The 16738-nt window shown below is 41.6% G+C and overlaps 1 protein-coding gene across 2 annotated transcripts; it reads left to right on the forward strand.

The window, feature by feature from the left end:
* Positions 1-6636: 6636 nt before the first annotated feature.
* Positions 6637-16298, forward strand: APOBEC1 (apolipoprotein B mRNA editing enzyme catalytic subunit 1). 2 transcript variants are annotated; one of them, XM_050710190.1, is made up of 7 exons: positions 6637-6651; positions 7464-7526; positions 9072-9260; positions 10467-10494; positions 10954-11342; positions 13157-13275; positions 15754-16298. In XM_050710190.1, exons 3-7 carry the CDS (start codon positions 9239-9241, stop codon positions 15784-15786), a joined length of 591 nt encoding a protein of 196 aa, XP_050566147.1. In that variant the 5' UTR covers positions 6637-6651; positions 7464-7526; positions 9072-9238; the 3' UTR covers positions 15787-16298. The 2 variants fall into 2 exon arrangements, with proteins under 2 accessions (XP_050566147.1, XP_035401605.1); XM_035545712.2 differs by lacking the exon at positions 6637-6651 and having other exon boundaries at positions 7393-7526.
* Positions 16299-16738: the final 440 nt, after the last annotated feature.

A 16738-nucleotide genomic window follows, 5' to 3' on the forward strand; every position in this document is an offset into this window, starting at 1 on the left:
CGTTGAGGAGAGCATCCGTCAGCTAGCCTGTCCATGGCCAAGCTGTCTCAGTGGCATGGGCACGCTTCAGGGGTTAAAAACTCTTGTTTCCTGAGCTTGTCTGATGCCTGAATATACTCAGGTCAGTCAGCTTGCTTCCATTTCTCCAGGCTACACCTACTGTTGGAAAAAAGTTTGTCAGAGGAAATGCTGCTGATGATTCCTGGTCTGTGGGCTTTGAGTCACAAATAATTATGTATGAGTTGAAGCTCAAGAATGTCTTCAAGGCTAGTAGACTCTGAGGGACAGGGGAAACCACATGAAGCAATTCGCAGTCTGGGGTCACTGAGCAGGAAAGAAGCTGTTCACATCTAGTAGGAGTTTAAAGAGTGCTGCAGCATGCTTTTGGAAAAGGAACTATCCTAATCATAGGAACTACCCCGTGCCACTGAGAGAGAAGCACTGCAGATTTTTCTTCATCATAGTAGAGAGCAAAGGCTAAGAGTGTATCTTTTCTCCTTCAGGTTCCAGAGTGGGAAATCCCTTGATTTGCAGCTGGAACTGGTCTCATCATAGAAGCCTGCCCCAGATTCCTTTCTAATCTGTCTCCGAGCATATGTTTCTGTTCACCAAATAATTCTACTTGCCACTGACACTGCTCACCACTGTCAATATCTGCTGTGTTCTGAGATCCCCTCCTCATCACTGGGCCTATACATACCTCTTTAAATTTCCTTCCAGAGTCTGTGTCAAATGCCCTTACTGGTCAGAAGAGTGAAGTTTCTTGCAAAGATGAGCATAGCTGTTCAAAAGAGAACTTCAGTTGCCTGGGAAGTTCCAGCCTTTGATTTTTGTCAGGTCTCCTATAAGGCAGAAGAGAATGAGAAACTGTGTTCACCAATGATGTTGATACTGAAAGGTTGTGCCCCTGGAGATGAGAGATTCTGTGTACAAATAAATAAACAAATAATAAATCTAGCAAAGCTAATATAAGTTCTTCAACACAATGATTTCAATGTATTGGAGTTCTCTGACATGTTACTTTTAGTGAAATGGAATGAAAGTAATCTATAGTTAAGCATGTCATTGAACATCTGGGAAATCTGTTAATCTGTTACAAGTAACAGACTTCTTGTGCTATGTCCATTTAAAATTGCAGCAAGTACAAAGTGTAACTGTTAAAGGATCTAAATATCCTATTTTTATTTTCATTTCATGAATCTGTATTCCACTAAGGGATTTCACTCACAGAAGATGAACTGATACTGTTTGTACGTAGAAGATTACTGTTTGTACGTAGAAGACAGCAATCATAAAATGTTGCTAACTTACCCCAATTTCTAAAAGCTACCAATATCTGGACAGACAGTTTGTCAATGAGACACTGGAGTACACTGGAAAATGCTAAATATCCCTGATGGAGGCAGGTAGCAGGCAGAACAGGGAACAGTGTCTCAGGCCCACTACTCTTCTAATATTGTTCTTCTGAGGTGGCCTCTGTACTGTGCAAAGGTACAGCCCTGCTATCAGTACTGTGTGCTTGGGAATAGAACCTTTCTCCACTCCCTGTTCCTGACACTAGGTTATTTTTGCAAGACTAGAATAAATACTCACTGTTTTATACCCATTTCAGTCATTAAACTCTAAAGCTATGATTGGCTTTGATTCTCCTCTCATTCATTTGATTAAACTTTTAACATAGTCAATAGAATTAGTCAAAGTTTTGGATAGGTCTAGCCTGAAGACAATGTGACTTACAGAAACTAAGAGATGGCTACCTGCAACTCACAGGATGGCAGCATTCCTCAGTTAAGTCTACTTTGGTAGATGCATCCCCCTGGTTAGATACAGATCTTTCTATCTTACAAGATCAGGAGCTGATGTTTTCAAGATGGTCTTAAAGAAGCAAAGAAAATTGATCACACAAGTTGTCCTGGAAGAGGAACAGCTGAAATGTGACATCTCTAAGCTCAATTTATGAAGCAGATCAAGTGCAGGATAGGGTACGTCAGGAAAAGCTTTTCACACACATGCACACATACATGCAGACCACCTCAAATCACCACTCGAGTGAGTCAGCAAAGCTGAGGCTGGGAGCAAACATGGCACTCCTTCCCACCAGTCTCAGTGCCAGGCACTCAGGTGGCAATTTGGCTTCAACGTGCAACTGTTCTATTTTGGGCACTTTGCTTCCAAATGTTGGCAGCTGTTCACACAACAGTTTCCTCCCTCAGTTTCTGGTTGGAAGGTTGTTGGAAGATAGCTGTTGACACTAGCTGCCAATCAAATGATATCACAGTACACTATAAAACTTGAAGGCAGTTATGTGGTCTGTGAACTCAGGGCCCTGAGGACATTAAAAAGCCTCAGCTGCCCTGACCTGCCTCACCTGGGGCTCCCACTGACACCCTGTCTGTGGATTACCCAGGATTTCCATTTGAGCTCAGGTCTGGGTTATTAGACCCTGCCTGAGCTATGGTACAACTGTGCTCGTCTCCAGCTCTGTGACACTAATGTCCAGGCCCGTGTCCATGCTTAGCCATGGACACTGTTGATCTGACTTTCAGGGTTGACATCAGACCTGTCTTATCACTATAGACCATCCTGGTAATTGCTGGTCTGTGTGTGACCTTGGTTATTATCACAGGGATCACCCTGACCTAAGAAATAACTTTCCTACTTGACCTAGGACCTGACTGGCCAGCATGAACTTGCCTGAAAATCTGAACTGTTGGCTGATCCTGGCTGCTAGAGCTAGGCCTGCTCTGATCAACTTTTTTGGGGTACAGTGGGACAGGACCTTGCTAGTGAGGCTCCTGCCCTGCTGGTTGCTTTATCTCCCTTGATATGGCTTTTCATCCTTTGGGGGTAGCTGACCCTTGCTGCGACCTGGTAGTGTCTGGCAAAATTTACTGTGACCTGGTCAGGGAAAACAGCGGTTCTGGACTCCTGGTTAGTTGTTCAGATTCTGATTACCTATAATACTGTGATGGAGTTTCTATTCCAGGCCATTCTTTCAAACCATATTTCCCTTGCAAAGCAATCTGAGGTCAAATGGTAAGCCAGAAGTGACATCACGTTCAGGTCAGTTCTTAGCAGACTATTCTCTCTTCGGGGTGTGTGGGGAGAGAAAGGAAATGAAGTACAGAATATTAGACTACATATAATGTAACAGCAAAAATAAACATACTAAATGGGACCTGACAGACCAAATATCAATGATGCAGCTGAGCAATATCTCTCAAGAGTAACTTAGAAATCAGAACTTAGAAATCAGAATTAGTCTCTCTTGAACTGGTAGAGGCAAAAGCCAAGCCACGAAACACAAGAATACTCTTGTTGCTGCCATAGTTGACTGAAGCATTGACATGTGACCGTGCAGCACAGACGTATGAGATTAGGGAAAAGATCTGGAAACTGCTGGGTGATGTTCTGCACTGAGATGTCTTGTTCTTATGTAAAGAGAAACAGAAGGGCCTGAATCCAGTCCATATGACACCTTTATGGTCACTGCTATTCCTTTACGCACTGTAGCCTTCCTGTTCCTGGCTTGGGGCATGGAACTTCTTAATCTCCTATGGACTGAAATTTGCACTCAAGCTCAGTCACTTACAGGCTGTGGATGATAAGTGTAGTTAAGTATAGGGTTATATGTGACTGTATTTGAGATACACATGTAGACATACGCAAGCAGTAAGACTATACAGCTTACTGGAACCAAAACAAAATCAAACTTTGGAATTTGTCTTTAAATAAACTTCTGTAGAGCAAAGCCCTTTTTTTTGATGTTGTTTTTGCTGGATCCTCTGAGAGAAGAAAGCATCCAGTCTTGCCAAGAAAGAGCCCCAGCCTTTGCTGTCCGTGCTTCTTTCTTTTTTTTTTCTCTTTTTTTTTCTTTTTTTCTTTTTATTTTTTTTTCTTGACACAGAACTGTGGGTACAGCATTCTTGCAGTATTTGCAGATTTGGAGTCTGTAATATATATACATGGACAGTGTGGTGATTACAGAAAGGAAAGCAAACTAAATATAACTTAACCTGGCCTACTGTAGACAACACACCTCATCTTGACACCATCCAGCACCTCAGCAACTCTCCTTCACCTCATTCTGAATACCTGGCTACTATGGTCTGTTCAGATCTTCTCCACCTCCAGTCTAAGCCTGTGTCCTGCCATACAACATGACTGCTGTTTTCGCCATGGTCTGCTTTCTAACAAGACAAAGGTGCCACTAGTTGTTGTCTTTCATCTTACATCATTCCTGGTGAGACTCAGATCTGCCAGTTGCTGAAGAGGTTGGAGACCTTGCTCTCTGCCATCATTATCAATGTTTCAGCATTAACTTCAGCAGAAGTGCCAGCATGCTCTGCATGAGTCACCCCACCCATGCACCTGGGTGGTCGCTTGGTGGCATCCCAGAGCTCTGAACAGGGAGCAGCTGGAGGTTTGTCTCCCAGATTGGCTTTGGGAGCCCATCTCACCTCTGTTTCCTTATCAGCAGCCCCAGAGATGTTATGAAGAGCTACAGTGCTTTGCACTGGCATCACCTTTTTTTTTTTTGCACTGCATCCATTGCTACAGTGGGTCTGGTTAAACCAAAAGAAGTTTTCTTACCTACTAATGAGTATTTTCATGTAAGAATCCTTGAACCTCAGCTATGGTGACTGGAGGTTGGGTGTCTCAGATTAAGCCTCTGCTGAAGGTGGAGAGTGGAGATTTGCTGTGGTAGAGGAGGTACAGATGGATATGTTATCAATCCTGCAGCCCTGCCTGCCTGCAAGATGAGCAGCAACTTTATTAACTTCAAAATCTACAATGTGTTAGCTGTGGTAGTGAGGTCCGGCAGGGCTTCCCTGCCAGCATCATGCATGACTTGTCTAAGATGAGACAGGAAAACTATGACAGGGAAAAGAGCTGAGCCGTTGTACTGTAGTTCCCTCTGTTTTCTAGTGTCACCTGGATTATTTGTATTCCCAGTAGTAAGGTCTTTCCATAGAAGCATCCTGACTGGAGAAAATCTAAGCCATAGCCAAGGCCAAGACTATTTGCATAGTTGGGGGTGATTTTCAGGTCACTTTCATACTTGGATGAGCATTTGCAGTTGACCCCACTGGGTGTGCTCATATATATGTTTGAACTGTGACAATTCAGCTGGATTTTTGGATATAGGGTCTGCCTCTCCACCTTAATTTCCACCTCATTTGTATTCCATTCCTGCCATCTACTGCTCACAAACACTACTTAGCCCCATATCCACTTTTTAATCCCTCACTTCCCTTAATATCTTCCCAGGTGAGATGAATACAGTCCAAAACAACCACTGCATAGTTGGTGTTCCTCCTTGTTCCACTGACTGGCATGACCAAAACAGTTTCATCCTGGGAAAAGGTTGCTGGTACCCATCACTTCAGCTACATTCCCTAAATCTCTTCTCTTGATGCGTTATCTCACAGCAGCACCAGGTGCCCCCTGCTATTGCACCACACACTATGATTGTTCAAGTCCAAGCTACCAAGACTATTGATAGATGGTCCCCTGAAGATTGTTTTGCCTCTTCTATGAGGAATATGATAAAGCACATACTGCTGCTTAAACAAACAGGTTGCTATCTCACAGCCACACTCCATGCCAGTGACAGGAGGAGAGACTGTTTACAGAGTAGCATAGGGCCTGAAACACGAAAATCCTGGCAGAGCAACCCCATATCTCAGTATACTGTTATATGGCATGGAAGATCCCTGTGGTCAGTTAAGGCCAGCTGTCCTGGCTGTGTCCCCTCCAAGCCTTTTGCCCACCCCCACTCTACTTACTGGGGGGCAGAATGAGAAGGCCTTGATGTTGTGGAAGCACAGTTTAGCAATAGCTAAAACACAGATGTATTACCAATGCTGTTTTTATCACCAGTCTATACCTCAGTGCATATGGGCTGCTTTGAAGAATACCAGCTCCATCTCAGCCAAACCAATACTGACAGTGTCCATCCAATGGTTCCGATGTCTGGTTCTGACGGAGGTTTTACCTCTCATGGGAGCTAGAATTTACAGGTGATTTTTGGTGTGAGTTTAACAATATGTATGCCATTGAGCTTGGAAAAGATATGCTCTGCACTGAAAGCTCACAGAGCTACTCTGAACGCTGTCTCTGATATGACAGATAGGAAAAGAACAGATGAATCATTGCTTTCTCTCAAGTGTAGTCCACCTGGTTTTGTCATCCTTTTGCTATTTAGAGCCCTGCCAGTTTTGTGATGACTGTATGCCAGACTCAGCCTCTCAAAGGGAGGGTGGATACTCTGATGTCCACCAGGTTTTCTTCTGGTATGTAGAGCTTATTGTTCTGCCAGTGCTTTTACACAGCACATGCACTGAGACAAAGAGGCAGGAATGATTTTGTGAACTAGGCAAAATCAGAAAGATAAAAATATAGTCCTTCTGTGGTGCAAAGTAGTGTGCAGTGACAGCAGAAGGACTGCTTAGAGCAGAAAACCATAGTCCAAAGTACAGATACTTTCACTTATGGCTTCTTTTATTTTCTCACACTCTCCTCATGAAATATATTTGATCCACTTCTTTGTTTTCTATAGCATCACCAGTTAATATAAAAATTTGTTTTATAAGGATATTGGTATGTTTTGTTAAGGTAACAAAAAGTAATACTGAAGTAAGCACACAGGTAAGTCCTTCCCACTAACCATCTGTCCTCAGCCTTGTCTAGGTCAAGGCTCTGCCCACATACCCTCATGGCTGATTGTCATTCCACTTTGTTATTCAGAATTAGATTCATAAAGCTCACAGAGTAGTAGCAGGGTGTTAACAGTTATCTTAATCTGGTATGTTTTGATTGCCACGTACAGAAACTGAACAGGAGTCCCAGTAAAGTATGATTCTGCTGTGTAGCCTGCAGATAGAGAGAAGGAAAGCAAAGGTGCTGGAGAGGTAAAAAGACCTCTGGGTGGATGTCCTTGCAGGTCTGATTGTTAAACTCATATGCTTCTAAGTTTGTTTTTATTTGCATTTTTTTCATTATTATGTTCATATGCTTCTAAGGATGTATATTTGTGTGTCTACAAGCTTGTTTTTATTTGCATTACTGTGTTGTTTTTCATACATATGTATGTAAATAGCTGTGGACTCATGCATATATAGTCATACACAGAGTCATGTTTTAGCCCTTTTTAAATGTGAAGTTCACAGTATAAATCTAAAAAACAAACAAACAAACAAAACAAAATCAACTTTTTTTTTCTTTCCATAGAAACGTAGATATCTTCTGAGAAAACTCCATTAAACTCAAACTCAAAGTGGATGTTCATTTTACAGTCAAATGCTCCAGCAACAGAATCTACACTTGAACTAACACAAAATTTGCCATTACAAATTGATTCCAGGAGGCAGCTTGTAAATGGGGTTTGAGACCTAAGCCTTTGTGGCACAAGATCTGGACTTTTAGTCACATTTAAGTTTTGTCTTCCTCCTTGCTTCCAGACTTCCACCTGCTGATTCTCATCTCTTTCCAGTAGATCATTCATCCAAAAATGTTATGCAAAGGTAAGAATCAAAGCTCAGGACCTTGTAAAATCCTCAGAGATTTACAAAGTACGAACTTGGCTGATTCAAACACTGTATCTTTTTGTTTTCTGTGGTGTCTGATCTAATTTTCCTTCTTATGGGTTCTTCTTTCTTCTCCCTAACCTGTCTATCTTTCTTAATTTCTTCCATATCTTTCCTTTTCCCTTTTCTGTGACTTCTATCTATGTCCATTTTTCTTCTCTCTTTTTTTTTTTTTCTGAATAAAATTGTTCAGTGTGATGCTGGAGTCAGTGTTATCAAATATACACTTTGGGTTTCAACTGTCAAATAAGCCAAGAGACTTCTGAGAAAAAATACATGCCATGTGCCTGTACTCTCAAAACACACCTGCTTAGTGAAATAAATTAGGGGAATAGTACATCCAGTAGACACCATTTCTGTAATATAAACTTGTTGTAGGATTGTCATGCTGATATCTGTTTCCTGGGAGACATCTGCAGGGAGTTAGCTCCCTGTCACTCTTATATTAATATTACTATGAAGATGTAAGGAACCTGGTGGGTAAAAAAGTCATTAATGAATGTATGCCCACCACTGTGTGCCCTTTGCTGTGTATCTTCCTCCAAAATGCATTTTTACATTCGGGAAGTGTGTGTAGGGGGTCAATGGTTATTTTTTCAAAACTCCATTTGCTGGAGTGGGTGAGATATATTCAGATGCTACGCATAGCTCAGCGATTTACGAATCATCTTCACATTTATCTCTAACATTATCTTAAGCAACTTCTGTAAGGGGAAATAATCGACAGTATGAGAAAATGGAAAAAATATTTTGGTTATATATCTAAGTAAATATGAGGTTTAGTCAGCACGTACCACAAAAATGTTGAAGAGCAATACTGATGGTAAAACATGGCATGGCCATAGCTGGCACTTCCACTTGGGAAGCTTCAGATGACAGAACGCTGTGGTCCCCCCTGCATTGTTCACTGTAACTGCAACTATCATTTTTCGTTGCTGTTATATACCTGGCACCGTTTATTCAGAAGATCTGATGGGCCATATACGTAAAATAGCTACTGTTTGTGTCTTAGTTTTATCTCAGCAAATACAATAAAATAATTTCTTGACACAGCAAAAAGGACAAACAACTGCAATAGAGAGGAACACCTCAACCGATGTATTTGTTGTTTCAATGTTATATATGCTAATAAACCCTCATGAAAAAGAGATGAGGTGATACAATATTCTCTTCATTTCCTTCTCTGTGGTAGATATTTACAAATATGCACTTGTAAATTGAGATGCCTTTTTTGACTTGCAAAAACGTCTTGATTAGCAGCAGCGCTTAGTAACAGTGCCACAGGAAACACAGAGAAAACAAATGAACCCAGAAGAGCTGCTTTTCTTACTTGGGACTAGTGGTAATAAAGAGAGAAAATTTCTGTTTCGCACAGGAAAAATAGCTCACCTGATGGTTCCAGCTTCTGGCAGGTGACCTTGTCTACATACCCAGATTCACTTCTGAATGGGACTCACCCTCCTTTCTTTAACTTTCACCCAGTGAAGAAGTTTACTTGCGTCAGAGCAAGTCACCATGAGGAAACATTCAGCTAAGCGGTGTTGCAGACATCCAAAGTCCAATCTTCAAGAATAGAAACTGAAATAAACATGAGACTAATAAAAGGAGATCCATCGCCCAAGAGGCTATAGACAGATACAGAAATATCAATGGCGGCTGTTATCGGTAGAGGTAAGTACACCTATGTGAAAAGTGGGCCTATTTCTACATATTCAGTGTAGATCTTTACTGTAGTTGTATCTAAGGTACTGGTGAGTACAGAAAACTGTGTGTTGGCAAAGCAGACACTTGTGGATCTGTGTGATCTCTTTCGATGTGTTACTCTGTCTTGAGTCTTAGGTTGAGCTTCAAAATGCCAATGTCTCATTGTGTTAACCCTGATCTGCATTAGGCAAGAAGAATTTGAATCCCCAAAGACCACTCAGTGTGTAAAGACATCTCAAAGGCAATTATTAATGGAGCAAATTATTTGGTTTATTTTTTTTCACCTATCTTGTTTCCAACGCAAGAACCACCTAGAAAATGCCTTTTAAAGAATTAGTACCACTAGGCTGTGTAAGGAGCTGACCAGGTCTCTGTTAATTAAGAACACTATTAGATTCCTGCTGAAATGTAATTTGACTGTGTATATTTCATAATTCCCCTTCTTAAAGGGCTAAGATATATGGAAATGTGCCTTTCGTATCTTATTTGAAAGTAAATTAACTCTCTTTCCTCCAGTAAAATGTAGGTTCTGAAATTCTTAGGTTTGACATGGATGGGCTTTTGCAAAAGAAACCCTAATCTGTGAAGGGCTGAATGATTCACAGGGTCAAACTTCTTTGCTGCCATGAAAGTCAAAATGTATATATAATCGGGCCGGTTGGTGGTGCTACCCCATAGGTATTGGAAATCACCTGCCTTTCTGCAGTTTTTTTCTTGTTACTGGTATTTTCCAGCTTTTGAAAAAGTCTCATACTAAAAAAAGAGATTGTCATGAGTACCAATGGGAAAGTAGTTAAAGTTTTGCCTAGCAGAAGTAATTTGGAAAATACAAAGTGAGAAGAGATCTGGTTCTACTCTTTGATTTGTCAGACAAAAGCAGATGCAATACTGATGATATCAGTGAAGTTAAAATTGGTTGATATCACAGTATACAATAATGTGTTAAAGTGTGCAAAGTTTCACGTACATAATAGTTTAAATGACCAAGTTTAGCTCCCAAGTAGAAATCCACCACTCCTAGATCCCAGAACGGCTGTACAGATATTACTTATTAAGCCATTTTATATAAAAGAGATTTGGTAGGGAGTGAAAAGGACCAGGACAGGAGGTGTAGAGGAGATTTAATTTTCTGAACTGCTGTCCCCAGATGATTCACAAATCTTTTCTGCGTAGGTCGTGCACCCAGACAGAACAACCAAAGGTAAGGCATATTGTTCTATCATATCAGGCTGCCTGGGCTCCATGGAATTTTCCAGAGACAGACAAGGCTAAGAAGCCTTGCAAATTGTTTTCTTCTCACTATTCCTTTCCCTCATCTTCCTTTCCAGTTGTCTCACTGCTTTGAACAGTGTTGATCTCAGCATGATGTTGGCTGATCATGGCTCACCCTGCCAACATCTCTCAAGGAGGTGTTTCACCTTTCTCAGTGCTGTGGGTTTTTCACCAGAATCACTCTAGGGGAATCATTCTGGGGTCTTCATCTCTTTCCAGATTTATATTACTAGATTGTAACATTTTTCAAGCTACTCCTTTGTGATGGAAAAACCTGAAAGTGGGAATAAGCATTGGCTGATGCAACACAGAGCAGGCAGTGCACAGTGTGACCAAACATCACTGAAATATTGGGGTCATAGAGGCACTGTTGATACTTTTATTTCAGGTGGAAGATGCAGCCTGATGACTTCAAATCAAACTATTTGCCTTCCCAGCACCCAAAGGTGGTGTGCCTGTTATATGCGATCAAGTGGCGCAGAGGTACCATCTGGAGGGGTTGGTGCACAAACAATTCTACCCAACATGCTGAAGTCAACTTCTTGGAAAATTGCTTCAAGCCCTTGTCATCAGTTTCTTGCTCTATCACCTGGGTCTTATCTACTACCCCCTGTGGGAAATGCTCCAAAAGAATTCTGGAGTTCCTGAGGATACACCCCAATGTAACCCTGGAAATATTCACAGCCAAGATTTTCAAACACCTGGATATTCGTAACCGGCAAGGTCTCAGGAACCTGATGATGAAAGGAGTCATCATACGTATTATGCGTCCTGCAGGTAACCCAACTACTCTTCATCTTTTTCTGGGTGTAGACGAAAACCTATGGGATTATATCCACTACCAGCAGTTGTACTTTGTACTAGTGTGGACGACTGGTGTTGGGAATGACTGGTGAGTGCCCAGATGCTGCTTTCTTCTGCCTTATTTCTTTCCCAATCCCAAACAGCTGTAGGACCAGCATGGTTATTTCCTCTTGCCAAACATGAACAAGGAAAGTTATGTCATTCTCTAGCCATGAATGCCTTCATTATATATAGTGTGAAACCCTTGCAGGAATATCTTTCCTGTCCCTCTTAGCATATATATGCACATCAGTTTACTAACTGCACCTAGTAAAGAGATTCTCTTGATAGCTGGAGAAGAGAAGAAGACCCATCTAAAGGAGACTCAGATTATGCACCACATACTACAAATGTGTCTTTTGCACCTGTGTTTTTTGTATATCTTGCTTGACTCTTGATGTTTGATTTAGAAAAAATGTCTAGACAAGTAGCTCACAGAAAGGAAAGTACATATGAAAAGATGAATTCCACATACGTGTCTGGATAGTTATTACTGTAGTGTGCAGCTACAAAACCTACCAAGTCAAACGTAAACTTTAAGGATACTGTTTATCTTGGGGAACCTGTCCCTGGGATTGTGCCACCGGAGGACTGAAAGAAGCTCTGGCTATCCTGTCAACACTAAGATAAATATGAAACTGTTAATCTTGATAAATGTTAGGGCGTTCACATCAGGTTTTCCCTGATCATAGAGGTAAGTCAGACAGATTCATGAATGAAGCAATAAGTTTATTATCTGAAGCTTCTGTGATCAAGCTCCAGGCTGCCAAAAGGTGTGCCTAAACAGTCCTGACTGCATGTGCCACTTTCCTTTGCAGTTGTTCCCTGCAGCCTGTCTTTCACAGATTCTTTCTCTCTTGGCTGAGGTTCTCTGGCCTTATGTCCTTATGTGGTATCTGTGGTATGGGTTGCCTAAGCCCCTTTAGTGATTTCTGTCCGGTAATTCCCCTTTTTGGACATGTTGCTATTTGTATAGTTTTGGTTCCCCTTTCCACTAACTTATTTGTGTAGTTGCAGGTCATTGTTGGGCCCTTGCATGAATACCCTCAGATGAATATCTTTCCCTTGTCCTTTACCGTTGTCTTACTGAGAAAAGATTGACTCACTGATATTTCTGATGAAAGAACTAGGCTAGAAAGACCGGGCCGACTGCTAAGCACCACACAGCTGTTCGTTCACCCTTCCTCCCCGCCCCCCCCCCAGGATGGGGGAGAGAATCAGAAAGAAATGAAAGCCTATGGGATAAAGACAGTTTATTAGGACAGAAAATAAAGGAAAAGAAAATAATAATAATAATGATAATAGTACTACTAATAATAGTGTGTACAAAACAAGTGATGCACAATGCAATTGCTCACCACCCGCTGACCGATGCCCAGCCTATTCCCGAGCAGCCGGTCCCCCCACCCTGGCCAGCCCCCCCATATTAATTGTTCAGCATGTGTCAGATGGTATGGAATACCCCTTTGGCCAGTTGGGGTCAGCTGTCCTGGGTCTGTCCCCTCCCAGCTCCTGCTGCACCCCCAGCCTGCCTGCTGGCAGGACAGAGCGAGAAGCTAAAAAGTCCTTGGCTTAGTGTAAGCACTGCTCTGCAACGATTAAAACATCAGCATGGTATCAACATTGGTCTCATCCTAAATCCCAAACGCAGCACCATACGAGCTACTAGGAGGAAAATTAACTCTATCCTAGCCGAAACCAGGACAGCTTGTCTTTCAACAGGAATGACTGTATATTTCTTTTCTCAGATTACAGTTACAGTTGGAAAAAATTCGTTGCATACCAACATGGAGAAGAAGATTATTGCCCCTGGAGTTTCAGTCTGTACATCCTTCTGAACTGCATAGAGCTCGAGCGTATTATTTTGGTTAGTAGCCACTTTAAAGAAAAGGCTGAGAGTTAAAATAATGCAAAGTCCTAGACAAATGAAGTTTGCAGAACCCTGGCAATGGTGTTAGCAGAAAATATAGTAGGAAAAATTGGCATGGGTTTGGTGTTGCGTAAAAAGAGGGCCAAGTGGCAAGAGATTGCCAAGGACTTTGCTGATACATTGTGCCTTTGTTTATGGCCAGGAATAGAGAAGGGAGTTAGAAACACTCACAGTTTGATACTAAGGAAAGGATAAATTATTTCAACTTTTTACATGGATCAATTACAATATGTTCTCTTGCAGCTTACTGGATCTATTTGATACCAAAAGCTCATTCATCTGTGTAAACATGATTCAAGTACACTCTTTTTGCCCCTCAGGATGGGCCCACTGATTTCAATGAAGTTCTGAGTGTGTTCAAAAGCCCAGCTGTGTGGATTCACTTTCAGAGCTTACATATAAGATTATCATATGACTGAGATCTGCATTCCCTACTAGCTGTTTCATAACTACCGAAGTTATTTGCATGGTCTGATATCCCACTACACAAGAAAGAGGAGTTGGTCAACTGAACAGGAGAGAAGGGCAGGACTGGAGATAAATTCCCAGCTCAGCCATCCGTTATGGGGCAAGCTAGTTCTTGTTTGAACTGTTCCCTGTATGTAAAATGAGGGCTAACTGAATGGGCAGCAAAAGATAGAGGAAGAGATGCACAGAACTGCATAATACAGACAGGTACTTGAAGAGTAGAAGGAGGAAAACTAACCTGTTTATAAGTTGCTATAAATGTCTTTTTTATTTCTGAATGAAAAAAAGTTAAACATTGGACTCCATTTCAGTTCCATCCACCCCAAAATTTACACAGGTAATTTAATATCTCAGGAACCACCCTTCTTAATTCTAACTGTCTGACTAAGAAGTTCAGGTAACAGGGGATGCAGACAGTGGCATTGTCCAGTTAGTCAGCTAACCTAACAAAGTAGTTAATGCAATGTAACTGTTTAGGAGATATTTTCCTTTGGCTTTGAGCTTTCCTCAGTCTCCTAATGACTGAGATTAAATAGTTTAGCAGATCTCACACAGTTAAATGCATAGTATGTTGCTTACCAGAGATATGAACAGAGCTGTCTGCTACATCTCTGTGAGTATGTGGAAACAACAGCAGATTCAGCAGTTCCGTAGGCAGCCGTACATGCTGAATATGGCCTTCAGGTCTCAGGTCTTAGTTTCAAAGAACCAGCTAATGAATGACCTGGCTCTCCCTGTGCCCCTGGCAACCATGCTGATTGCTGAGGAGCCCTACTGGCTGGGAAGCTTGCACTGGGATACTCATGCTAAAAGTAAAGCACTTGCTCAGCTGCTTTGCTCATTCAGACAAACTCAAGCCAGCCATAAAATCAAGGTGAATGGGATCCATTACCAGTAATTCTAACTAACCAGCAACTCCCTACAGAAAGAACGGGAAAGTGTATATGCTCAGTGCTTGTGAACACCCAGCCATATTATACTAACTGTGGTGAAAGTTCAGATATGTCTCATTGACCATTGCCAGCTCACATTATCCTTGGGGCAGAGAAAAACTCCCTGAGCACAGAGGTGTAATGAGGAGAGTGAGTTCCAGACATGCTCCTGACAAATACACTGACTCTTGTGTCAAGTTCTGGGCTTCCTAACAAGGGCACTTAGAAATCAGAGAGAATTCAGTGGAGTATCACTGCAACAACCAGGGGGCTGGAGCACTTGCTCTGCAAGGAGAGTGCATTTATATATTTATAAATATGCTATATGTATTTCCTAGTATATATCTACAAGGAAATGTTTTTGTTCCACCTCTAGAAGGTTAAATGGGATCTTATTGCAGTTTTCCACTACATAAAGGCAAAAACGGCAGAGCCAGACTCTCCTTAAATCTTCACAGATGGAAATTGAGGCAACAGGTGTGAGCTACAGCAAGGGAAATTCCAACCAGACAGAAGGAAAAAGCCTCCTGCTGACAGTGGTACTGTACTGGTAACAGGTGCCCAGAGAGGATGTCAGATCTTCATCCATTGAGATACTAATGACTTTCCTGGGAAAGGTTCTCAGCTGCCTGACTTAGCTTTGGAGTTAGCCACACTGCAAACACACTGTTGGACTAGACACCTCTAGAGGACCTTTCTAAGTCAAATAATTCTGTCTTTCTACAGGATCCGCCCCCACTTCCCCTGGTTTCAGCTAAGCAATCTGTTACCTTCTAACTGCTTCTGTTTCTGAGCAGAAGGCCTTTTTAGGAGGGATTTATACTGCACATAAATTCTGGGGTGTTATCCTGTTGTATGGAAAGCTGTGTCCCAAGGTAGATTCTCTGACATTGTGATGGTGGATCAGAGTGAACTCTCGGAACTGATGCTGTATTTTCAAACTCTGGATCATGTTGAAGAGACTCAAGCTTTTGGCATCTAGCTGTTAATGTTCATATTTCTGTCTTCTTGCTAGGGGCTTCCTCCACTGTCAAACTTTGAATACTAACACCAGCAGCATGCTTACAAGTTCACTTTGTGCACGACAGCATTACCTACAAGACTGGAAAAGCCGATTCTTGGCAGTCTTTCTTACTACAGCTTTGAACGATGTTTCATACTTTCACTACAAAAGGCCCTTACACCCAGAAGGCTGGGCATTGCCAAATATTGGACACAGCAGAAGGAACATTTCCTGTGGACAAGAAATCATTGGGAAGTTCAGATGATGCGGCCAGGCAACAAGGTTACAGTGTTCTGCATCTTTAGAAGGCTTCCTGAGAGTCCAGTGTGGATGGGAATCATACCCCAGGATGAAGCTTTCAGGTCTGCTGATTCTGTATTCAGATTCTATGAATACCCTCTTGAGAGGCCAGCAAGCAATAGTTTTTCTTGTTCATTTGTTCCATAGATTTAATCAGAGCAGAGCATTGTTTTTGAAAATTTCTTATGAAGGTCACTTTCATAACCATGTGTAAGTTCCAGAAAATACTTCATGATATAACATTACTATTTTTGTTATATTATGATTATATTACTGTTATATTACTGCTATTATTACAATATAATACAATTTTATTACAATGGATTATGTATATATATATAAATGTATTTATTCTCCTTATGTAGAAACAACAGAATAAATGGAAAATGTCAACTCGAGAAATTTTGTTTTTCTTGTTCAGCTCCTGTGCACACATTCTTCCACATTCTGGAGCCCTAGATGTTCATTGCAAACTGGGAGAACATGTGGAGAACTGTAAAAAGTCTCTGACTTTCCAAAAGGAAGCACTGAGTGGAATGGTGAGGTGGGAGATATAGAAAGCTCTGAGCTATCTCTAAGGGCAGGAGACAAAAAGAAGATGCAGGCGTGTTAGGCATTTCTGCGGTTTGCAGTTTGCAGTTTGCACTGGAAATAATGAAAAACATCTGAATGAACCATGCTGGGAGCACCAGTTCCA

The sequence above is a fragment of the Cygnus atratus genome, chromosome 1 (genome assembly GCF_013377495.2).
Source record: "Cygnus atratus isolate AKBS03 ecotype Queensland, Australia chromosome 1, CAtr_DNAZoo_HiC_assembly, whole genome shotgun sequence".
Classification (NCBI taxonomy): Eukaryota; Metazoa; Chordata; class Aves; order Anseriformes; family Anatidae; genus Cygnus; species Cygnus atratus.